Genomic DNA, 26,389 nt, shown 5'->3' with positions numbered 1-26,389 from the left:
GAGAGGATTCATTGAGGACACACAAGAAAGCACTTAGCATAGTGTGTATGAGGCAACAAAAGTTTCCTTCCCAGGTGTCATCATTTTGCCACCTTGCTTTGCTGCAGGATAGATATTTTAGATGATATAATACCTGTTAGGAAATATACAGAAACAAAAATATTTTCTAGTTTTGATAAACTTTCTAAAATATTTTAATAAAGAATTAAAGGTAGTTTTCTGTCTTAATTCATTGTCCAAGTTGAGTCTGATGTCTTTAATTAAACAGTGTTACAAAAAGTGGTCAAATCCCCTGTGAATTTTTAAAGAAATTTTCCTAGGCTGTGAAACTTTGGGAACTTTTTTCATATATTTATTGAAAAGCATCTAAATACAGTCACTAAATATGGTCTATTCAGTACATTCACCCTGGCTCTCTCTTTTCATTCATGGACTATGTCTGACCCATGACTGTCTATTTGTGGCTGCATACATCTCACAGGATAAAGAACCTGAAATAGAAACAAAAGGACATAGTGGTTGAAAGCCACCAAGGTCACATATGGGATCATGACAGTGAAAGATGATAAGATCAAGGATGTAAGCAGGGCACTTAGTCACAGGAAGTAGGAGGAAGTAGGTCGCTATTGTGGAAGGAGAGCGGAAGCTGTAGATCAAGGAACATTAATAAACCTAAATGTAAAGCTCTTACGAGAATTGTCCACATGGAAAACAAAGATTCCTATATTTTTTTAAATTAACATAATAAGATATAAGAAAAGCTTCATGAATTAGAGAACAGAATTCTACTAAATTATTCAATGTTATGTATTCTTTTTCATGAAAATCAATGCTGTCTTTTGCATTTCAATCACATCTTGATTAATTTAATGCTTACTGAGTCTCCATGCGTGTTTTGCTTTTATAAGTATGTATTTTGTAGGAAAAAACACCTCATGAGCACAGACCCCACAAGTCAGGGATGCATACTGTAATCCTCCTTCATTTTTGAAGAATGTCCAACTTTGTCCTCAACATTTTTATAATTGTAGTTTTCTGAACAAGATTTTCATTGTACAATGATTACTATTATTCAATTATATATTCCTGAGCTGATTAAAACTCATGGAAATAATGTTGACTTTGTATTTAATGTTTAACTGTGATACATATAATATCATTTCTATTCCTAATGTGTATACAACTAGAGTCTGATTTTTATTAAAATTGAAATGACCAGTAAAGTTAGAAAACTGAATTATAAGCACAAGCTCTGGAAGACAAGCTGGGGAAGACCTTCATAGAAGATCAGCCCTGCCTGCCCTGTTCAATCTTAGTTGCACAAAACTGCACAGCTAGAGGAATTTGGTTTAATATAAAATTGATTGGTAGACTAAAATGACCATCGTTTTATTTTAAAACAGTCAAAATAGTTATTCAGGTTTTCAACTAAGTTTATCCAGTGGCAAAGTCAAAATTATTAGCCACTCACAGACTCAGTCATCAGTTTCAAAATACAAATAATCAGTGGATCTTTGACTTTAACATGTATGTTAGTTAATCTCCTGAATTTGAGCAACTTGCACATTTATAATGGACTCTGCTGTGGCATTTAAATTATGTCTGTTCCTTTTTTTAGGTGGACCTTCTGGTTCCTACCAAAGTAACTGGCATCATTACACAAGGAGCTAAAGATTTTGGTCATGTACAGTTCGTAGGTTCTTACAAACTAGCATACAGCAATGATGGAGAACACTGGACTGTATACCAGGATGAAAAGCAAAGAAAAGATAAGGTAAGTGATCCAGGTGGTTTATAACATGCAAAGTGAAGGACCAAAGTCTATCTGAATATGACTGAATGAACTGCTTAGACATATGTATTAAAAATAATGGCTATATCCACTGAAAAATGTATGTTAAATTAAAAATTCTAACATTTTCCATAGTATCAATTATCTAAGATCCAGCTAAGTAAAATTTGCTTATATTTTATAAACCTAATAGGAGCTTGAATAATTTAACTTAAAGCACATGTAAATACTTATTGTCTGAATACTTGTCACTATTAACTTTACTATTAAAAAAACATTACTGATATTAGGCAAAAAATATAGTTTGGCAGAAAATATTTTAAAAATTAACTAAAAGATTTTTAAGTTATATATTTCCTTGATTATTTTGACAATAGGAACTTTAGAAATGAACAAATTTTGACTATTATACTGTTTCATCAAAATTAAAATACAGGATGTTTCTCTGCTCAGTTTCCTTCATTGTTTTTTAATTCATAGATTTGTTTAGTTTTTTTTAACCTGTGTAAGCTGTTTTAATATTATGGTATTAAATATATATTATTGCAACATCCAATTCTACACTATACTATTTGTAATTGTTTTTCTAAATGTTCTTACCATTCTAAATATCTTTCTGTAGTATCTCCTGGTCTGAATTTGTGTGGGGCCCTAGAAAATGGAAGTGCTCAGGGTTCATATCAATAACTAATTGGACCAGATGTTAAAATATAGCCTTAGTTGGGCCAATGACACTGAAACTCATTCATTGCTTGGAATGTTTGTGCGAAAAACTCTAGCTTTCTAAAGATATCAACAGAAACAAACTTCTTACTTCAAGGATTTGGGGGAAAATATATAATACGTTAAGTATTTCTGAGTTCACAATGACTTTTTCCATTTTGTGTAGCCCTTTTATTCCCTGGTATATTATTCACCAACAGAGAGTTGGGAATATCTTGCTTTTTCAAAAATTCAAGACAGAGAATTTATTAATTTTCCAAGAAATACTAAGCCTAGATGGCTATTTCAGTGAGTCAACAGAGTCTGAATTCACTTCACATAAAATTCATTTCAGGGGAGACATATCTTTAGGTTTAGATTATAAAATCCACACTTATTTACCTTTCAATATCTCAGAACACATCCATTTAGCATCTAGAGATACATTTAACATCTCAGAACACACACACATTTTACATTTTAACATCTCAGAAATTGGTATATCTTACAATGTCATAATTTTAATTGGAGGCATTCATTATTTTCTAGAAGAACCTAAAATAATGGCATGTTTTCTAATCAGTAGTATCTTAGATTGAGTGTGTATAGGGTTTTTTGTGAAACTGTCTTCAAGTGTATTTTTGACTGTAGTCAAATACCTGCCGTGATTTATTGTAAATGACTATTTCAGTTCCTACCTTTCACCTTTTCACAGTAGGCATTCTGATGCATAGAAAATGAAAATATGTTCCGTAAGATGAAGCTTTTTAAACTTCATAAATTATATAGCTCTTAAAATTAATTTTAAAAGAGATAAGTATTCTCATACATTTTCCATGTGTAATGTTCACTAAAAAGCATATCTGTAATAGCAAAATCCTTGTATAGATTGATTTAGGGAGGAGGTATAATGAAAAATATGATTAAACTGTTGTACTAATTAAATATTTTTGACTCCATTTACATTAAGCTTGTCATTTCATGATTATATGTAAACAATTTTTTAATTTTTCCTTTAATTAATAGATTAGGCATTTGCATGTTAATATACTTATTATCTGTCTGAACTGTATATAAAATTTTCATCAAGTTGACCAGGTTACTTGATAGTATTCAGGTATTCTATATCCTTACCGATTTTCTATATCCTTGTACTATCAATTACTGAAAGAGCAATGTGGAAATTTCCAACTATAATTGTGATGTTCTTTATTGCTTCTTATAGTTATATCAGCGTTTGCTTGATGTATTTTGAATGTATTTTTATTTATTTATTTATTTTGATACAGACAGAGAGAGAGCATGTAAGCTGGGAAGGGACAGAGAAAGGGGGAATAAAGGATCTGAAACAGCATCTGTGTTGAGGGCAGAGAGCCCGGCAGAGAGAGGGCTCGAACTCACAAACCAAACTGTGAGATCAATAACCTGAGCCGAAGTTAGACGATTAGCCACCCAGGCGCCCCTGCTTGATGTATTTTGAAGCTCTGTTAAAAGATGTGTGAACAATTAGGACTGTGGAGTCCACTGCATCAACTAGCTCCTTTATTATTGGAAAATGACCTTTATCCCTGGAAATATTTTTTGATCTGGATTCTATTTTGCTGTTAATAGAGGCACTCCAGTTTTCTTTTGATTAATGCTATGTTGGTGTGTGTTTTTCATTCTTTTACTTTTAACCTATTTGTACCTTATATTTGAAATGCACTTCTTCCATGCAGCATATAGTTGGGTCTCCTTTTTCCATCCTACTATCTCTGCTTTTTGACTAGAGCATTTAAGCCATTTATATTTGATAAGAAAATTAATATGATTGGGTTTAAAATCTATCATCTTTCTGCTTATTTTCTACTTGTTGCATCTTTTCCATTTTTTTTTGTTTCTATCTTCTTTTGGATTACTTGAAGTTTTTTTAATAATTCCAGTTAAGATTTTGTTGTTGTTGTTGTTGTTGTTGTTGTTGTTGTTCACTTATTTGGTATAATTTTTTGATGTTATTGCAGTGATTTCTTTAGGCTCTGTAGCATACAAACTTAGTCTACCTTCAAATTAATGTAGACCCCCAGAAACCTGCCTCTAGAAACACAAAATAGACCATGACTATCAATCCATGGACTTATGAACCACATTTATTATAACATATGATTTTGACATTCCCCAAATAAGTCTTACTGTAAAAAAATAGGCTCCCACTGGCCAGTTGGTCACCTATGAAAGTAAATTGATACTTGGTGAACAGGATATAAGCCAGAATTCTTATGGGAGCCAATAAATCACTATCATCCATTCAATGTAAAAATTTCTGAAGAGTTAAACCATTTTAATATTTATAAACATAACAACTGGATAAACTTATCCCATGTAATTGGTAGTTTTAAAATTAAATTTAGCCAGTTTGTTTATGGTATTATAAATAATTTGGTATGTTGAAGAAAAGCCTTAGGTAAGTTTACTATTTACTCCTGAAGGAAATGACAAACACCAACAAACTGTACATAAGAATATAGCAATACTATTATGATAAAGAAATAATGTATAAGAAGGAACTTTAAAAGTTCTTTGAACACTTGGAAAAAAATATATATGTGTGTGTGTGTATGTACACACACACACACACACACATATATATATATATATATATATACACACATTCCAATATATGCATATACCAATCAAAATAAATGTTTATATATAATCCAAATAACTATTGTGCTTTGTTATTATTATTATTATTTTTACTAGGTATATTACTTATACTCAGAAATTAATTTTTCTGAATAAGCCATTTCCTATTGATTCCTAATATTATTTGTGTCTTCTTTCCCATGGTTACTTTCCATAAGGGAGAAAGTCTTCAATGTTTACAAGTGCAAATTCAACTACAAACTTTCATCCACACAAATATGACAAATAAATTGAATGTTGCAGGGCAAAACATGTGCTTGTGAAATGTTTTCTGTATGTACCTTTCCAAGGAAATATTTTCAAAAATTTTTCTAATTCTTTTATGCGTCCTTCTGTTTTTATTGACCACTTTGCTCTAATAGATTTTAGGCTGTTTATATTGAATTGTGATACAGATCCAGAAATAAGATTACTTCAGAAAAACAATCTCAAAATAATAGCAATTTTCTAGGTTTACCACAAGTGGTGTAAATGAAATACTAAAAATGTAAGAATGTCAATTTTTTTAAAAAATGTATGAATATCCTTTCTGGTTTTTATTAGTCATAACAGACTAAGCCTCAGGAAAGCGATGTCAAGGAAAAAGTATATATGTATGTAAGAGTATCTAAATATACGTATCAACGTATATTATGTATATGTATTTGTGTGTGTGTGCCAAAAGTCAACTGAAGAGAAATAGATGCCTGTTCTCTTCATTGAATTGTCAGTTTCTCACTACCTTCTCAGAACTTATATAAGAACTATAATTTATTTTAACATTTTGTTTTTTGACAAAATTCTACATTTTATATTTCATGATTGAGCACGTGATGACACTACCTCATTACGATCTCTACAATCTTATTTTTCTCTTTCTAGTCTACATTTTCTAACATTTAACCAACTTTAATATTTCTCTACGACATGGATTCAGATATATTTTTTAGTTGAAAGTCAAATGTTCCTTTGCTCTCATGAAAGTGACATTTGTTTTATACGCCTGGAGCTGTTTTTTATTGCAGTTAGCAGGAAAATTGCAAAATTTGACAGACACTTTCAGTATTTAATTTTTAAGGTTATAAGCCAAAGTAAAACAATAATAAATTTCAGGAAGCCTTCTTATATGGAAAAATTAGAAATGAAAATGGATTTTCTCATCCAATATATTAGTCATAATGTCATGGTGTTTAAATAAACCTGAATTCACACCATGGGGGCTTTCTTCTTGGGGGAAAAAAAGAAGCTGGTAATATTCTATTTGTCTCCCTCCCTCAAATTATCCAGGTTTTTAAAAAGCATAAATCAAAAAAAAAATTGCAACTATACTCTGGATATTCTATAAAAGAACGTAATCCAAAACTCTGTTTACAGTAAGATTTTATTGGCCCTGAACAATGAATGCCACATATTCATCAAGAACAATCTTGCAACATCTTGGTGAACTCTAATTCACTGGTTACCAAAATTACCTGGTCATAACACTCATGGGGGAGCTTGTTAAAAAATACTGATTTCTGGGTGCTGCCTCTGGCTCTCTGGGGATGAGTTGGAAATCTAAATGTTTACAGAGGCTCCAGCTAATTTGAATAATAAGCACATGTGGGAAAGATGACTCTAATTGGCACCAACTTTAAGTTTTTGAAACTAAGTGTAGTTTTGGATTTTTCTAGTCAGAATGGAATGTATTATATTATAATTCCTTAGGACTGGCTGGCCACTAATTTGTCAGTGGAAGTCAGTATGAATCAGTGTCTCCAAAAGTAAGTTTAGATTTTAACATTTGCCACTTCTCTCGTGAACACCAGAAAGTAAACATGTATTAGCTTTAAACAAAATTTAAATTTAAATAATAGATCTAAGTAGTTAGGAACACAGATTAGGTGGGAAAGCACCTCGAAGAATGTGACATTTATATTCATTCAATCATGTATTCAGCAGGCAGTTACCGTCTACATTCTGCTGGATACACTGGGGGAAAACCTGAATATGACAGTGGGTCAGAGAAAGCCCAGTCTAATGAGGAACTTGAGAATGGTGGAAGACCTTTGATACAGTCAGCTAATTTTGAAGACTTCAAATATAACCTGCCAAGTGTATAACTTGAGAAAACAAGTATAGGAAATAAGTAACATGATTTTAGAACAATCTGAGAACAATAAGAACAATATTAAATTATGCTCATTTCATAAAAGTCTGTGACTCTCCAATGGCGGGGGGGGGGGGCGGGGAAGAGATCCTCATTCTTCTCTACTTCCTTTCTTTTTTCAACATCGATGTGGAAAAAAAAATAAGCAGCAACTCCACCAATCCCCATTAGCAAAGCCTTCATAATCTGTATTGGAGTATATATTCAAATTAATCAGTAAGGACAGATGCCACAGGGCATCCTTTCATTCCTGCTGAAGCTGGCACTCTCAGGTAGCTGAAATTAAATGTGAATATTTAAAGCCTCAGAAGTCCAACTCTTCAGTGAGGCAGAGGTCAGGTGGGCTGTCAATTTAGTAGTGGATTGCCATGCTGCTCTTTTGAAATTTGACCTGCGTGAGAAATTTGGAACCTACAGAATCCCTTGGGAGGTAAAATAAATGGAATCCCCAGTGGCATTGGGTGAGAAGGATTCTAGCTGGGGGAAGTGAAAGAGAGTGAATCAGTCTTTCAAGGTGGAACAGTCACATGTCTGTGAGCAGCAGGATCAAGGACATCAAGTCTCTCGTCTTGCCTAGAGACCATTAGTCTCATCCACTCAGAGTCTTACTACTATTTTCAAATAAAGCAGGGGGAGAAAGAGAAGATGCTGCTTTTCTGAAAGCATTTTCTGATAACAAATTGACTCTACACAAAGCACTCGGATTCAAAAATAGCAAATGAGTTGTGCCCCTACATGACAGAGATTTATATGTAGTCACTGTAGTGTACTTACTTAGGTATTTGGTGAGTGACTTAATTGGAGCTAAGTTAAAGAAACAATGCTATAGTTTCAGCATTGTCTAAAAATAGGGACAGTGTAATTTAAATAAACACCATCTGGTATCAACTTATTTAAAATTGTATCTGTTTTCTTCCTTGTCACAATCCAGTATTATGGGACCTTACTTGGATATGTGTTGGTATGAAGAACAAACAATTGTCCGTATTCACATTAATGTGGATGTTATTAGATTTTCAAACTTAAGACATCACCTGAGAATGTGTCTGTTTTGGCAGAATGTAAAGTTCAGTGATGAGTCACCCTTTTTAATAAAGGTTGATAACATACAAAGACAAAATATTTAGTAAAAACATGTAAGTAAAGACGTTCAGTTATTGACATAACCTGTGTATACCAACTAAAAAATTCAAGGAAATCCAATGATTCCTTATGTAGCTTTTATAATTCATGTTCTTGACAAAAAGAGAATGGAGTCCCTGTAAATTTTACTAAGGCCTCGGACCAAGAAAGCCACATCTCAGTAAAAAAACCCAATATAGAAGAATTGATCTATCAATGTGAAAAGCCATTTGCAGATCTGGATCTGCCTGCTGGAATGGGAAAGGACATCCACACTGAACAAATTTAAGTCCAGAAAGCAGCATATTGTCACCAATGAGAAGTATGATAGCAGTTATTAAGGTGCACAGAGAACAACACAATATGGAATCACTTATCAGAATCAGTTGTGAGATGGGGACTTGGGGTCAGAAACAAGGCACAAGACTGGATGCAAGTCCAGACACAAATAGACAAGGGCAGATGAGCTACACGGAGGACTGTATTTCCATTTCCATATTTAACATGAACTCCAAGTGTCCTGCCTACCCAGAGATGTTTGTTCCTGAACCCAGGGTAAATGGTTTATGAGAAGGAAAGGAAGGGAGGACCAGGAAATGGGGCTACTGGGATGGAGGTGAGAAGGAGAGGGTTAGTAACTTCAATAATTATAATTGTAGAATCGAGTAACTGGCTAAATGCTGGAAATAAAAGGCAAGCTAGAATGATAGACTAGCCACAGGAACAGTCAGAAGCCATTGATCTGAAGGAGCTCATTAAGAAGTCGTTCAGGTTTTTTGGAGACAGCAATAGAAAGCTGATTGCCTTTCTTCAGGGATCAATTTTGAAGTTGCAAAGAAAATTCTTTGTATGTTATTTCACATTCTATAATATTAAAGACTAACAATGTAAAATAATTTTGGCCATTGAAGCCTTTACATTTCTTAGATGCCATTTGGATTTTTTAATCTTCTTCATTTAAAACAAACAAACAAACAAAAAGAGTGCTGGTCTGAGGACACACCATAAGGTAGCAGAAAAAAAAACAAACAGGCACAAAATCCATAAAACTCTCTGATTTGGGAGTGGGCTGGGAACAAGGGCAAGAAAAACATCCCTGCCTCTATGACTCTTATTTAGTGACATATAATATCCCAGCACAGATGGTATGAAACCTCATTCTCAGTGAGACATAAGTTCAAGATGTTAAAAAACAAACATTTAAGAGGCAACTGGGTGGCTCATTTGGTTAGGGAATGGACTTCAGCTCAGGTCATAATCTCACAGATCCTGAGTTCGAGCCCCACGGCCGGCTCTGTGCTGACAGCTCAGAGCCTGGAGCCTGCTTCAGATTCTGTATCTCCCCCTCTCTCTATCCCTAGTAGAGGGAGCTCAGAAGAGTTGTACAAAATGGAAGGTTTGTATAGAGGGGGGATAGGACAAGAGTTACTAGCACAAGAGGATTGTTCCAGGCAAGGCTGCTTTCCCTTAGGGGTCAAAGCAAAGAGTCTTATCAGGCAGATTACTTCATCTTCCTCTGGGGGATGGAGAGAGCCCATGTGGCAGACTCCTTGGCGCCCATCAGAAAATTCCTGACCGACCAGTTAAGACTGCATTTCCGGGGGAGGTTAACTGCAGTCAGATTATGTATTAAACCCTAATTTTCAAACTTGGCCTAACTGATGCCTTTTTGGATCTGTGGGTTTGGTTTTTGTCAATGGAGAAAGGAGCAAACAATGCAGAAAAATGCAGTGAGGGTTAAATACATGTTTTTTTTTTAATTTGTGTTAATTATCTTATATCCTAAAAACATAAGAACTTCTTGGTTTCTGGAAAATTTGATAAGTTACCTTAAAATTTGAAACCATATACTTTTTCTAGGTAACAGATGTTTCTGCATGAATGAAAAAAATGTGTGAAAAACACATGAAATACATTACATAACATGCTATTAAAGTAAAATGTTCATTGAAAGTAATTTTTATTATTACATATCATTATTATATTTATGGCCTTAATTTTCCCAAGGCTCAAATGCCAAAAAACTTTAAGTATCTTAATTTTTGTCGTCCTAATCCACAATCACTCATCAGAAATTAATAAAAATATCCACAGTGAAAATTCTGAATATCTCATGTTTTTGTTTGACATATATTATTAATCACAATTGTTTAATGACATTATCCCTCATGGAAAATAATTACACATTCTCTTATTAAGTCATGCTTGTATTACGACTGTGAGGGACCATCAAGTGTTAGCCCAACTATGACCCTAGCCACTGATTAAAAATGTTGACACACTAAAAATACTGATTAGCGATAGGTCCACAATAGAATAGTCAAGGCTATAAACCTTTAATAAGTTGTTTAAACTTCAAAAATGTTATTATTCATTAAAAGGCAGTGATGAACCTGACAGAAATAGCAGAGCTTAGCTGTGAAAGATTTTTAATAGTTTTATTAGAAAAAATAGAATCCTATTTAACTTGAATCTGATAGTTACCATCCCCACTATTAAAATGAGCATTTGATCAGTCTGAGTAAGAGAAAAAAAAAAAAAAAACATGTCATTATTTTGGGTGTTGGAACTATGCACTTACCATTGGCTGGAATACAGCAAAAAATATGAACCCACTTCATTTCTAAGTAATTACCAAACAACTAATATTTTGACTGCTGAATATGCATATTTTGAAGGTGAAAAAACCCTCTAGGATGTCAGTTCCACAGGGCACACATGCCGTTTTTCCTGTCCACCAGCACACGTTCAGCCGTAGTGTGTGAAGCAATGAAAGTCTCTGACTTTCAAAATGAATTCATGTTCTAGTCTTTTTCTACTCATTCCATAGTTTAAATCCGAAAAAGGATAAAAGATGCCTGTCATAATTCCATGCTTATAAGAATCTATAAAAGGATTTCTGGATCTGCCACACCCTATGAAACGACCCGTTAGGCAACGACGCTCATGTCCATACTTCTTTTTGTTGCATCTCAAAGAGAAAGCTTATTTGTATGTATGGAGGGCTCTCAAGGAGCTAAGGTACTAAGCCCCTTGGGGGCCTTATTGTATAAGCAACACATTTCTCATCATTATAAGGCTTCTGGTGTAATTTGAGACACAAAGCTGATTAAAGGATAATTTTAAAAATTAAAGATGAACCCAGCGATTATACCTGCATGAAAGGAGTATTTTTTTTCCAATTTTTCTATAGAAAAAAAAAAACCCAGAAGACCAAACACAGGAATTAATTTCCTGCTTTCCAATAAAGCGAGAAATAAAATTAATTTTGTACAGATAAATGAAATGTTAAATAGTTAACAATAATTAAAGGAAGGCATTCTTTGTAAGGGAGTGAAAAAAATATTACTTTTACATAGCAACGTTTCACTTTTGATTTATTTTCTTCTTTTTGGTAGTTTAGTAGTATCTATAAGCATTAGCAAAGGTGATTTTTTCCTCCTGATGTCCAATATAATTTAATAATCATTGTGCTGTCAACACATTGAAACAAAAAGACCCAGGATCCAGCTCAAACCCAAGTAGAGTTTGCAGCTGCTCAACTCAGGGCCATTTACTCTATGCTCTTCATTTAGAGTTGCTAGATTTACCAAACACAAATGCAGCATACCCTGTTAAATTTGAATTTCAGATCAGCAATGAATAATTCTTTTAGTATAAGTATATCCCAAATTTATATCTGCAATCCTGTCTCCATTAAAGATCTCCCAGATTTTCCAGCTAGACCAGATGTTCTTCTGAGAACACACATAAGGAAGACAGAATAAAGCGGGGATGCCTTTCTTCCATGCCTAGTCAAGCACAGCAAACGCATGCACACACCCTCACAACCTGCTTCATCTTTGAGCTTTCACTTTGCCACCTCTTTGTCCATCTCCAGAATTATTTTCTCCAACTCCCTGACACTCTTTCCTCCTTAGCAGTCTGGCTTCGAAGACACATGGCTGGATGCTGAAATCACTACTGTGTTCATATATATAGTATATATATAGTTGTGTATGAAGTCATTTCTGACCAAAATAGGATGAAACTCTTCAAGGAGATGTGGAGTGAGGAAAAGGTTCCTAAGGTGGGGTAGGAATTATCAGACACCAATTTCTCTACTGCCACATCATGGAAATTTCTACTATGAAGGGATAGAGTCAGACTACAGATTGTTCTGATACAATGCAAAATGCCCTGTGTGACTTAGGAAATTTTGAGATGAGCATTGAGCTTTATTAGAGAGGCAGACTGTTTTGTACTTTTATAGAAAAAAGAAAAGGCATTTCTACATTTCTGATGTTAGACTAAAAAAGAAAAAAAAAAAATAAGATGGTCTTACTCTCCTACTACTCCTGGTAATATCTCCTGTAGATATCTTTTAAAGCAGATGATCGGGGCACCTGGGTGGCTCAGTCGGTTAAGGGTCTGACTCTTGATTTTGGCTCAGGTCATCATCTCATGGTTTGTGATTTCAAGCCTCACATGGGGCTCTGCACTGACAGTGTGGAGTCTGCTTGGGATTCTGTCTCCCTCCCTCTCCATGCCCCTCCCCTGCTTTCTCTCTCTCTCTCTCTCTCTCTCTCTCTTAAAATAAATAAAAATAAACTTTAAAAAAAGCACATGATTTTCCAGTTCTGTTTCTTCTGTAGGACTATTTCTTACGGCAGTCAAAATCTGAGTGCTAGAAATCAGATAGTTTAAGTATATAGTCACAGTTTAGAATGGCATATTTTATGTTTCATAAATCTTTATAGGCAATCATCCTATATGATATATTTCCTAGGGTATTCTTGTTTCCTAAGGAGACTCTCATCATAAAAGAAGTTAAATATGGTTGTGTGTCCTACCTATTGAGTGACTTTTAGAGTGAGCATTCTAAATGCCAGCAACTATGGGAGAAGAAAGGTAACAGTCAACAGAATTAGAAACTTTAGCTTTGATTTTTCTGAGTTTTTTTTTCCAGGGTCAAGACTTAACAGAAATATTATGAATTTCTCAGTGAGGCCCTTCTGGCGCTTTGTAAGAAGCGGCCCGCTCCCCAGACACTTGGAGTTAAGGATCTGCAAGAAAATCACAGATGGAATGGAGGTGGCTACCCTGTCCCCAGGCCTTTTCCCTGTGTTGAATCTCAGCTGTGAGAATCTGGCTGTGTTGAATCTCAGCAATTCCTTAGCTCAACTTGTCACTCTCGCAGTGGACTAGGGAGTCACAGGTATAAGCTCTGCCAGCTTGCCAGTAACAGAGAGGGTGATGTTACTGTGGAGAGTTACATCCCTCCATCTCAGACCTCTATGGGTCAGGCGAGCCTTTCCATGAGAGGCCAGAAGTTAAAAGTTTTCAAAAATATTCCCAAAGATGTGCCATTTCCTCTTCTTTCCCAATGCTCCCAGCCGCCAGAGTACCTAAGGAGGAAGGGATTTTAGAAAGATATGACAGCCCTCTTTCCCAGTCAAGAATTAAATATCAGCCAACCAGCTTTCGTATTAATTACAGGAAAATGAGAGTGTGTGACAGTTTGAAAATCAATAAAAGAAAAGTCCCTTTATTGTCAGAGTAGAAAGAAAGAGGTAACATATTTGCATTGTTGTGGCCAATTATTATTAGAATCTCCCATGAGTGCATTTTGGGAAGAAAAAATGTGTAACAGGAAGAACAATACAGTGCACATAATACTGCAAAACCTCTTAAGTGAATATCAGATATGTGGGTTAGTAAAGATTTCTTGAGATATAATCAGAGATTTATATATACTAGGAACATGAAGCAAAGCCAGATCAGTTCAGTGAAATGCAGTATTTCCTGAAGCCAAAGACCTCCTTTTTTACATAATTACAAAAGAGAGCAAACTTCGGAGCCACAAGAAATCTCCTGAGGGCAGCAATGGGAGTGGAATGCATTTTCTCAAAGAATCCATATATTCATTTTAATGGTTTAAAATGATCCATGCACTAGTGTAAGAAAGACATGGTACTTGTCCCCATGTTTTTCTTTTTACTTCCCCCATCAAACAAAAATGTCCTATAATTGGACCTTTGAAGTTAAGTCTTTGGGTAGGCAGTTTGAAAGCCTCATCTAATTTCACTGAGGGAGCTTGGGAAGGAAAGAAATCTCTGAAGGAACCAGGGTCCAGGTTTTTTAAAGGGCTTGTGGAACAAAATACCATGCTGAAAGGAACACAGATAAAAATTGGTATCCAATATGAAATACAGTGCAGAATGATTTATATACGTCACTATAGTCTACAGCTTTCAGAAAACCTGGCAGTTTCCCAGGGATTTCAAATTAATCCCTAGTAGATGGCCAAAGTACCATTCCCCATGGAATGTGTAAGCTTTTGCAGAAATGATTTTAAAGAAATACGAAAGAATAAAGATGGTGAGTTGTTTTGTTACTGAAATACGAAACAGAACAAGCAAGCCACACTAGCTGTTTGATGTATTTGCTAGGGTTCTGTTCATGAAAATAAATATCATCCAGAAAATAAAAATAAAAGGAGCAAGTAAAATAGAGCGAGTAGAACCTAAGAATAAAAGATTTAGAAAGTGTTCTCAAGGGCCACGATAAATAAATTTCAGGAGGAAATTTAGGATTTATTCAAAGAATCGTAAAAGAATATGTTCACAATTAATTTGAAGCCTGAGGCCTGGCACATAAGGTTGAGGAAGTTTGGGGCACAATTCTTTGAGGTATTTGGGGTCCCTTTTCAGACTAATCGTTACAAGTATCAAAAAGTCCTCCATGAAACCTATAACCTTACAACATCAATTACTCATTGCCGAGTTTGGGAGTTCCTAAATCCACATTCATTTCTCACAACAACAGTGTTCAAAGGTCACCAAGACCACCTTAGGTATGACAATTCACGACTCACAGAACTCATTTAAAATTATTATACCTACAGTTACAGTTTATAACAGTGAAAAGATTCAGATAAAAATCAGCCAAGAGAGGGGCTGCTGGGTGGCTCCGTTGGTTAAGTGTCTGATTTTTGGTTTTTGCTCAAGTCATGATCTCATGGTTTCATGAGTTCGAGCCCTGCATAGGACTCTGTGCTCTCAGTGCAGAAGCCTGCTTGGGATTCTCTCTCTTCTCTCTCTCTCTGCCCTTCCCTTGCTCATGCTGTCTCAGTCTCTCTCTCAGAATAAATATATAAACTTAAAAAAAAATCAGCCAAGAGAACAGGCATATGGGGCAGAATCCAGAAGAGTTCTAGGCATTAGCTTTCCATTGTTTTCTCTCAGAGTCTTGAACAGTGCTAAATCTCTCTCAGCAATGATATGTGACATACAATATACACTAGGTATTACCAACCAGGAAAGCTTACTTCAGCCTTGATGTTCAGAGTTTTTATTGAAGCTCAGTTATGTAAACATGGTTTACTGCCCGCAAGGCTGACTTTAGTTTCCAGCCCCTTAGGTGGTCAAGTTGGTCCAAAGCCCCCACCATAAATCACTTTGTTAGCATACATTATCTGGCCCAGCCCATGTAAACAAAGACAGTCTTCTCCCGCAGGATCTTCCAAGGCTTTCAGCTCACAGGAGCTGAAAGCAAAGATCAGACCTCTTTTTGGGGTAAGATTAATATTTTACTGCACACTCATATTGCACAAAGTTGTATGTTTTGTATTCTCTTCACTGGAATGACCTACGTCTGCAAACATTGTGACTTTTGAAGGGCAGGATGCTTAGGGTTGGAAGACACTGAGGCAGCTCTCTGTTCCTCTCTACCAGTGAGGATTTTTGCTGCAGCATTGTTGTGAAGTCTTATAGTGAGGGCTCATCCCCCAACTCATTCTTTTGCAGACTCATGATCAATGTAGATGGTTATTAACACAATCTACTCTCTCTGACAAAACCTTTTCTTTATGTGTGTGTGCGCCTCTTAGAATGTGATTCTCAGTATGCACTGTTTTTCAAGGAACATTTCCTAGAATGTTGGAATTTACCTGGAAACTGATTTCTTGTTTCCGTTTTACATATGAAAGAATGTACTTATATTTAGACTAATTTTGTTACAGAGTTTCATTGGTTTAGTGGAATTGATTGGAGAGAAACCATCAAGAATGATATACCAGCCATTCAATCATGAAATGGTTTCAGGATGCTGATAAATTTTCCTAGAAAATTGAATTCACTGAATAATAGCTAGAGTCTATGTAGGCTAAAATAATCAAACTTTGGTTTCAGACTTTTTATATTCAATCACTAACAGAAGTTTCATACATGTAAAACTTCCAATAAGTTTTTTTTTAATGTGATGTACATTCATACCACTAACTGAAACTTTTTAAGACATAGTTTTCTATACATTTTAACACAAGCCTCACATTTTATTTTATTTTTTAATGAAAAGTTTTGGTTTTTAGAATGCTTTAATATAGGGCAAAGTAGAACAAAAATTGCAAATTTTACTAAGACATATTAATAATATAGTTATAGAATGAGAAGCAACTGGTCTTTCTTATAAACACTATATGAATAAATAAATATGTTTACTTTCATTTATGCATACTAATTCTGTGAAAATCTTCATTAGACTTTAAACCATTAAAGCATTCATTCAAGTTATACCTGAAATTTTTGACAGTCCAAAGAAATTCAAGTAATGTTCTTTGTATTCAATTTTTTTAATATTTTATTTACTTTTGAGGAAAAGAGTGACAGAGTATGAGTGGGGGAGGGAGAGAGGGAGACACGGAATCCGAAGCAGGCCTCAGGCTCTGAGTTGTCAGCACAGAACCCGATGCAGGGCTCAAACTCACAAACTGCGAGATCATGACCTGAGCTGAAGATGGACAGTTAACTGACTGAGCCATGCAGGCGCCCCTCAGTAATTTTATAGAATAATATAATATTATATGATAATAATTTTTATTAAAATTATTATATATAAAACAATTTTTATGATGCTGAACCATAAACTAATAAGTGTAAGTCCTTTATGTCACTCAAAATGCCAGATTTTATACTCACATTACACATAAATGGTTACTTTATGAAATAGATACTTAACTCCAATGTCTATTAAATTTCTACTATTTTTATATAGATCATTATTTTAACTAAGGAATTGCTATTTTTAAAATGTCACGATTCAATAAAATGAAATGAAATTGGAATAAACATAAATTTCTATATCCACTATAAATCTATTTTACAAGTAAAACATTGGGAAAATCCTGGCTTAAGAGAAATTCTATGACAAAGTTCATAGTTTATTTGGCCATCAGTCATCAATCATGACCAAAGTGAATCTACTCGTTTTAAATAATTTTATTGCATTGATAGAAGCATTGTATCTGTAACAAAGGTAAGTATCTTCTATATTTTGAGCCATTCAAGTCATAACTACATACTATGTCTGGATAAATCCACACTTTAATTGAGTCATAGTTAAACCAGAGGGTATCCAATGGAATGCAGTCAAGATGATAAGTTTGAAGATCAACTTAAACGAGGAATTTTTTAAGCAACCATGACTGTTTAGCCTCAAACACTATTTTTGAGTTTTTGATAGGTTTATATTAGTTATTATTAGTGTTTTTCTTTTGGTAGTTAGATATCTTCTATGCTTTTTGAGCATAAATCACTAGGATCATAGATCAAAGTTTGAAGGAGGCATATGTCAACCCATAAAAAGACAGACTTCCAAAGTGTCTAAAAGCATACCTACCCTATTATATTGATGAATAGGTTGCCATGGCTGAAAGTTCCATGTCAGAAATGTTAGAAAAAAATTGGTGCTGGCAGATCTATGCCTTCTTTTCCAAGTCTTGGGTTCTTCCATTGTATGGGTAGAGTTAAATAAATACAGGGTTTCTCAAGGATCAGAGCTTGAAAAGACTGTTCTTTTCTAACTTTGTTATAAGTACTCTAGATGAAAGAATAAATAATTGAAATTATATATGCCAAATAAGATTTTTTTCACTTTTCCATTCCTTTTCCTGCCCTGAACACACACACACACACACACACACACACACACACACAAATGCTGCTTTAGGGTAGTGGATTTTTATCTTGAACTTTTATCCTTTAAGGATATCAGATTGGTGTATCGACATAGCCAATGAAGCCAATGGTATGTCTGACACCATTACCAAAGCAAATACAAACAGTAGAGAAAACTCGAGAAAGCTTATTCAACCCTTATATTTCCACAATATTTGGAATTCCAGATATCGTTCTAGTCTCCACATATCAAAAGAGAGATAATGCAATCTAGAAAGGGGTGACCAAAACGCCATAGGGATGAACTGATGGTTACCCAAGACCTTGCTAAAATACAGACTCTTTAGCCCTGAAGAGCTCAGGGAGGCTACCTAAAACTGCTTAAAACTGCTGGTTAGATCCCAAAAGGTTAGACCAGTGAGAGTCTCTTTAAAACTTTTAATGCATTTGTTTACAACAAATAACAAGAAGTATATCTTCACAGACCAGATGGCATTCTAAGTAAGTAGTATGTGCAAGAAATCCCCAAAGAATTCCTCAATATTTGTGAAAGGCAGGTATATAGTACATGGCTGCTAAGAAAAGCTGAGATATGACCCAGCTCTCTGACTGTGTCATGAAGGATAATCCTGCCTTCTTGGCAGTCTCCACTGATGACGTCTACTCTGGCCTGAATAGACCATTGTCCCTAACGAAGAATGACAAGTCTCATCTGAGAAAAAAATTGTTAAAACGTTGCTAGAAGCAACATTTAATTGTTTTATCTGACAGTCTCTCTGTGTTGAGATTTGAATTTTCATTAGAATCTGATTTGAATTTTAACTATCACAGGAGAGTTGACATTGGAAAGCAGAATCCAACATCTCCGCCACATGGAGGCAGTTGTAGTTTTCTCCCTTATCCTCTAGGTTGTAACTGTGGAAGCCTCTCCAAAGTACTTTCAGTACCTTTTCCTTGAGGCCCCGTGTGTTGGGAAAATCCTGAGATCCCTAAGCATTATCATGTCTTAGTGCATCAACAAACTTGTCATCAGCTAATTATTAGCTGAGCCTCCTCCTGAAACTGAAGCATGTGCAGACTCTTTCCTAAAAACTTCTCAAACTATCTTTCTTGTGTACAATATTCCCCTTCTCAGTGGAGATCCATTCAATGTTTTCCATCAGTCTTTTCAGACTTTGATTTCAATCGAGGTGCTTATATGTCTAAAGTGTGTATACGAAAGTGCATTGCTAGAATTTTTACACATTTTTAAAAGTTAACTAAAAATACTGAGTTTGCATTCCTTTGCTGGGTAAAACTTTGAAACTGCAATTCTTAAGCAAGATCTTCCTAGCACTGGAGACAAGGAAACAGTACATGAGCCACATGTTTGCACAGCAAGTACAAGATGTCATGTTAGAAATCGCAAGTATGTGCTTAGTGTTCGCTACTATATCATTACTGAGAGACCTCCAGTATTAAAAGTATATTTTCACTACCTTTAGCTCATAGTTTGGGTGATTCCAATGTAGACTGTGGCTGTTTTTCTGTGAAAATTTTTGTTTTTTAATGATACTATTTTATGAAACTTCATTTAATCTTTTTAATGAGCATTCAAATATTTATGACTTTCACACATTGAATCAGAAATGTCACAGTTGTATGCAGTTTCAGATCTGATGTAGTTTCTTTAAATATATTTTCCATTATAAAAAGATAAGTCTAACTAATATGTCAACTATTCCTTTCTGGATTGATAGTTTCTTATTGAAACTTGTGCTGAGGACCAGTGACTTAAAAGCAAATTGTTTCTTACTGTATATGTTTCTTAAGAAGTGGTATGCCACTATGTTTTGGATGGTTATAGATCTTGTGATGAAAGTTAATGAATTTAAGTTCTATTATTCTGAAGATATACATTAAGTTCTCCAGCAGGGCTATGAAATTGGATTTGAGATTCTGTATTAAATTGTAACACGACAATCTCAGTGAAGCATTTGAATCCAACATCATATGTCAGAGAGAATGTCAGGGATCCGTACAATATACTCTCTTATTTTCTGCTTTTGCAATGACAACCTCTCTATGGATTTCTGGTGAGTGTTTGTGTGGTATGCCCTATCCATGTGAGCTTCTGCTAACAGAGACACTGTTACTTAGTAACACATTTAAATCCAGAATTAGTTCCTGCTTGGTCAATTCAAAGCCAGAGCATTGCTGAGGATAAAATGCCTATTAAATGAAAATGGATTCAGATATGCCAGGATGATGAATTCTAGATTTGGCACAGTTCGGTATTCTCTTCTTCAGCAAGTATTTATTCAAAAATAGCCTTTGAGATATATTTTGTGTCATGTTGAAAGATTATTCCCCACCAGATGGGGATGGCACTTTGCATTTGCCCTCAACGACATGTAATCTTTCCATGGGACCAACAGAAAGATTACCCCATCTTGTCTCTTGCTTCTATTAATCAGTGCCATGCTGTCTAATGCCTTAAAGAGCATATCTTTATTTTTCTATTTCCGAGGGACCTTTTATGATCATGTGAGACTGAACCAACTTATTCTAGAAGACGGTTTTTAAAACATTCCCTTTAATTTTAGAATGTTCAAAGATACAGGTTAAATATTCTGTCATGTAGTGATAGCATTTCTTTTTTTTTCTTTTCTTTTCTTTTTCCTTTGGGGAATTTTCTTTTCAGGTCTCCCTTTAGCCATATAGTCATGTTTTGATCTCAAGCAAGAAACAAAATTATCTTCCAATTATAAGATGCCTCATAAAGTTAAAAGGGGAAACTCTGAAGAGACATTCACTATCCTAGTTGAGCTGAAATAAAAATGTGAATATAAAATCATTAGAAATTCCTTCAATAATAAGTGTTCAGAATCTCTAGGTTAAAAAATGATGAAATCTTCAAGTAAGACTAAATATTATGAATGCATGAATTTCTCCCAAAGTCATGTGTAATTTAATACCATTTCTATCAGGATCCCAGTAGTTTGATTTTGTTTTTTCTGAAACAAGCACTTTTCAAAGTTATTATAAAGGTCTCTTGGGAGAAAAATGGACATAAAATGCACTAAGAAAATAAAAAAAGCTTTGCAACAAAAGAAGGAAGATAGAGAATAATGCAGTGCCAACGTGTCAGAACATTATAAGTCACAATGATCACAACAGTATTGCATGGATCCAGAAATTAATAGACAGAGAAGCCAAAAAAAAAAAAAAAAAAAAGGTGGGGGGAGTACAAAACAGCATTGATTGTGTTATCTCTTGGGGAATTTGTTGTCTATGTGAAAAGTGAGCAAAAGACATTGTGATAGTACTGTGCTCACCAAATATCCATGCTCTCCTCTCCATTTTCCAGCTTCCTTTATGGCTGGGCTGGGGTCATATAATTAGTTAAGGTCAATGGTATGTATCCAAAAATGATGTAAGCTGCTTCCTTACTGTGTTCTTTATAACATCCTGCACAGGCTAACAACTCTCTTTCACCATATCATTTGTCAGTGTGGAGACCCCATGTTTCAGATGATGGCTAGCCTAGATCAGAGAAGCCTAGATCTCTGAGTCACTCCTTGGAAGAGAGCACCCTCAGCAAGCTGCCTAATCAACATCAGCCTGTGACATAAGCAAAAAATAAATATCTGTTGCATTTTTAAAAACCTGATAGGCAAAGGGAAATGGTAGATATACATATTCCTGCCTTAGACACCCAGTTTTGTTTTATTTATTTTTATTTGATTGCTTTTAAGTAGGCTTCACACCCAGTGTGGAGCCCAACATGGGACTTGAACTCATGATCAAGACCTGAGCTGAGATCAAGAGTCAGATGCCTAACCAACTGAGCCACCCAGGCACCCCTTATTTAAGTCTTTACATTAAACATTACTTGACAGTTTGGTTTAAAAATTATCATTAGAAAGAAGCTGCAACAATTTATTTTGAAAAACATGATTACTTCTCAAATCTCACTTTTGGGAAAAAAGCTCGAAACAAGAAAATAATAAAAATAATTCCCGGGGCGCCTGGGTGGCGCAGTCGGTTAAGCGTCCGACTTCAGCCAGGTCACGATCTCGCGGTCCGGGAGTTCGAGCCCCGCGTCAGGCTCTGGGCTGATGGCTCGGAGCCTGGAGCCTGTTTCCGATTCTGTGTCTCCCTCTCTCTCTGCCCCTCGCCCGTTCATGCTCTGTCTCTCTCTGTCCCAAAAAAAAAAAAAAAAAATAATAATAATAATAATAATAATAATTCCCAAGAAAAAGAAGGCTACATGATTGATATTCTTTGCTCTTCTTTACTAGGTTTTCCAGGGCAATTTTGACAATGATACGCACAGGAAAAATGTCATCGACCCTCCCATCTATGCACGGCACATAAGAATCCTTCCTTGGTCCTGGTATGGAAGGATCACACTGCGGTCGGAGCTGCTGGGCTGCACAGAGGAGGAGTGAGGAGACTCCATACCCCACAACTCTCCTCTCTATCTCCCTAAAAGTGTCTCCACGGAATGAACTGTGCAAAATCTGTAGGAAACTGAATGGTATTTTTCATGAAAAAGTGCTTAAATTATGGTAGGCCACTGTCTTTAAGGAGGTCTAAGCTTACCTTTTCAATGGTTTAATTTGATTTTTATTGTTTAAATTTCTTAAGCAACATCACATTAACTTGTGAATTACTTTTGTCATTGTCTTTTGAATTATTCACAATGGTTGAAATATATTAAGGAAAGAAAGTAGCACTCTTTTGATAGCAAGGGTAAAAAAAATCTCATAGTTATCAAGTAGAAGCAAGAGTTGATAGAACTTTTATAATCAATACTCAACTAATTCTTATAAAAGGAATACCGCAATGTTAGCAATAAGTTTTTTTTCTTCTGTAATGACTCTTCATTATCATAATTGTTTCCCTGTGCCTACCAAACACTGTCAGTGCTTAGAACAGAATTTTAAAGAATCTGTAACAGGCAGTACTAATTGACATTATATTTCTCATTTTGCTTCCAGTATTTCTAATCAAATATTATGTGATCTTTTTTCCTTTTTGTTCTATTCATATATATCTTTATATTATATCATGACTGAATAAGTCCATATTTTTTTGCTAATTGAGTTTACTCCTAGCATTTGCCTAAAAGGAGGATCATGTTTGTGTATGTATACATATATATGGAACATGATTGTGTATCAGTAGATTGATCATATTTAATATCAGTATATTGAATCTGCAATTCTATTTTTGAAGGAAGCTATAACCATGTATTTCCAAATGCCTTCCTTTACAAAAAGCCGAATACCACCATTTTGCAGAATAAACAAAAACAGAGTTATATGATGTCCCTTTAAACTGGAATTTTAAACTTTGTTTTCAGCTTATTTACATACCCTTATCTCCACTTTAGGATAATCAATTTTTTTTCTCTATTTAAGAAATTTTTTAGCAAACAAATGTTAGCATCGTGCTGCATAGCTTGGCCAAGCATACTCCTCATTTGTTTGTTCACCTCTGCATTTCCTGTGAAACTAACATTTTATTGAGACTTGAATGAAACTGGTAGTGGTTTCCCAGGAAAGCACATTGTGTCGTTATTTGTGAAAAGAAAAGTATTTACTAATGACCAAGTAGTCCATCATTTTAAGATGAAAATTGATTTCTATTTATTTTGCTTCAGAGGTCCTGAAATAATAAGCAATTATCATAACAATTTGTTATTGATAATGGAGGTTTCATTGACATGTCTCTCAAATTAAAGCTCACACTGCCTCCATAAAAGTCCTCAACATCTAATTTATAACCTTTACAAGTATTTATTTTATAAGGCTTAGACACGGAATTATTGGAGTTTTAAATTAAGGGTCCTGGAAAAGAAAGTATGGTATGTGTACGAAATGTTAAGGTCCTGTGTAACACTGAGAAGTTTTTTTTTTCTCCCCTCTATTATTTGTGCTGCATAACAAAAGCCACTAGACTGTTACTGTATTGTCTGTCCATGTGTTAAAAGCATTTCTTAATGATGTATATATGGAGTGGTCTTCAATCATAGTGAAGAATTTAAAGGGAAAGTCAATCATAATGGCATTTTTAATAAGAGCAAAATTCGGACTGGCTGGTCACATACTTATCCTATGCCCACGGGCTTTCTACTTCAGGTTCTTAAGAAATTGTTGATTTGAAGCTTATTAAATGGCAATCATTTTTCAGCATCTTTCACAAACAAAATTGTTAGGTCCTCAATATTACCTTTTTCGGGCAATTTTAAAATTAGGAATTTAAATCTTTTCTATTCCCTATATTTCACCATCATATTACAAATCATTACATAGGCCCAACAATATACACATACATACTGTCTAGCCAGTGCCTTTTGTTTCTTTAAGCCTTTACTGTCCCACCAAATTTCTAACCGTTTTCCTTTGCAGACTATGCATAATCAATTCTCCATTCTCAGCAGAGTATATTATGGAAATTCTGAGTAATGCCTTGTAACAATTACTTTCTCAAAATTATTCATTGCCTCTCGTGATGTTTTGAATTTTATTTTATTGATAGTTTTTTAAACAAATATTTTCAAAGAGAGTTTGTTAAAATTATACTTGTTACCTTTTAGAAACACATTGAAATGGCTTTCCCTTGCTTGTGCATTTTCTCTATGCTCTCTGGTATCTTCAGCAACATGGCATGGCCAACTGGATACCTATTGGTCCCATGATGTCCAAATTTATGATCACAAAGGGGTTCCCAGGTGTAGTCATGTTAACAAGTACTATAAAGTAGCATGTAGCTGTTGTGTCATTTGTATCAATGGCATCAGTGGGAAACAAATTTATTCTATTTAAATTCACACTAAAGAAAATCTTATAAGCAGGACTCCCAGAAGAATCACCTTGTCTTCACTATACGGAGTAACTATAATATGCTAATTTTATAATCTCTGGAAATAACATTTTAAACATCTCCATTTTATCTATGTCCTGTCAAAAGCACTTATCATAGGCACTAATTCTAATTTCAGGGTTGACTTTCTCTTTCTGAATGGCTTCATGAGGATTGGTGTGAACTTTGAAGACTTAGGGTACTAATGACTGTATCTTTGCTAGTCAACAAATTATGAAATATAATACTCACTGCTGGCGTCTCATGTGTCAGTAAGTACAGAAGTAACTAAGACACAGATAACCTTTGCAAACCTTAAAGCTGTGTAATATTCCAACGTTGTTTTCTTTTCTTTGTATATATACTTAAATCATGTAGGATGTTGTAAAATTAGTATGACCTTGTCTAGTCTTCAAACTTAAAATAAAACTTTTGAAACTCTGGGGTACTTTTGAAGCAGTTGTAATTAAACACATTTGTAAGAATACACAAGTTGTCTGAATGTGATGCCCACCAGTCTTAACTACATGCTTGGCTTACTTTTTCTTTGTACAGGACAATTAAGCAAATGCATTAAAAGAAAAAAAGATTACAATAGCCTCCAAATATCATTGGTATCAGCTAACTTGGCTTTTCCCAAATTATTAAAATGTGTGCATTTCTCCTGTCCCTTTCAGCTGTGGAAAATTTATTGGAATACTAATAACCCAAAGTCATTTTTTTGCCTCATACATATTTAAAGTCTTGTGTTCCAGGATTGATCTGCCGAGTGTTAATCAGATGCCATTGCTATCATTTCTATTGTCTTTTATGTACATGATTCTCAGGAGTATAATGAAGAGATCCAGTCAATAGTAAGCAATAACACAAACATTAATAATATATTTACCCATGTTACCTCAGCTATCACTTAAAGACCTCCAGAACATTTGGCTTCTTTTAAACCCTATTTCTGCTCCTCTGCAAGTCATAGGTAAAATATGAAGTCTGTGTTCCTCCCACTTTTTAAATATATATATTTTTAAGATTCAGAAGTTTTGGAGGAAAGTGGAAGCTATTAAATGTTGATTCCTTAGTTAAGTTTCAACGAATCTCTGGTAGTTCTCAGTTTCAACTTGTAATATGTGCTTATGTAGTCGTGCATATTCCTATTTAACTGTATTTGAATGTGAATGC

The 26,389-nt window shown here is 34.7% G+C and overlaps 1 protein-coding gene across 2 annotated transcripts in view; it reads left to right on the top strand.

Moving 5' to 3' along the window:
- Positions 1 to 25,654, top strand: part of EDIL3 (EGF like repeats and discoidin domains 3) — a 422,530-nt gene extending 396,876 nt beyond the window's left edge. For both annotated transcript variants that reach the window (XM_043593259.1, XM_043593258.1), the window contains 2 exons: positions 1,619 to 1,774; positions 22,645 to 25,654. In XM_043593259.1, the coding sequence (XP_043449194.1) occupies positions 1,619 to 1,774; positions 22,645 to 22,794 (306 nt within the window). In that variant the 3' untranslated portion in view covers positions 22,795 to 25,654. The remainder of the gene's footprint in view (positions 1 to 1,618; positions 1,775 to 22,644) is intronic.
- Positions 25,655 to 26,389: the final 735 nt, after the last annotated feature.

The sequence above is a fragment of the Prionailurus bengalensis genome, chromosome A1 (genome assembly GCF_016509475.1).
Source record: "Prionailurus bengalensis isolate Pbe53 chromosome A1, Fcat_Pben_1.1_paternal_pri, whole genome shotgun sequence".
NCBI lineage: Eukaryota > Metazoa > Chordata > Mammalia > Carnivora > Felidae > Prionailurus > Prionailurus bengalensis.
This window is presented reverse-complemented; position numbering and strand designations above follow the sequence as displayed.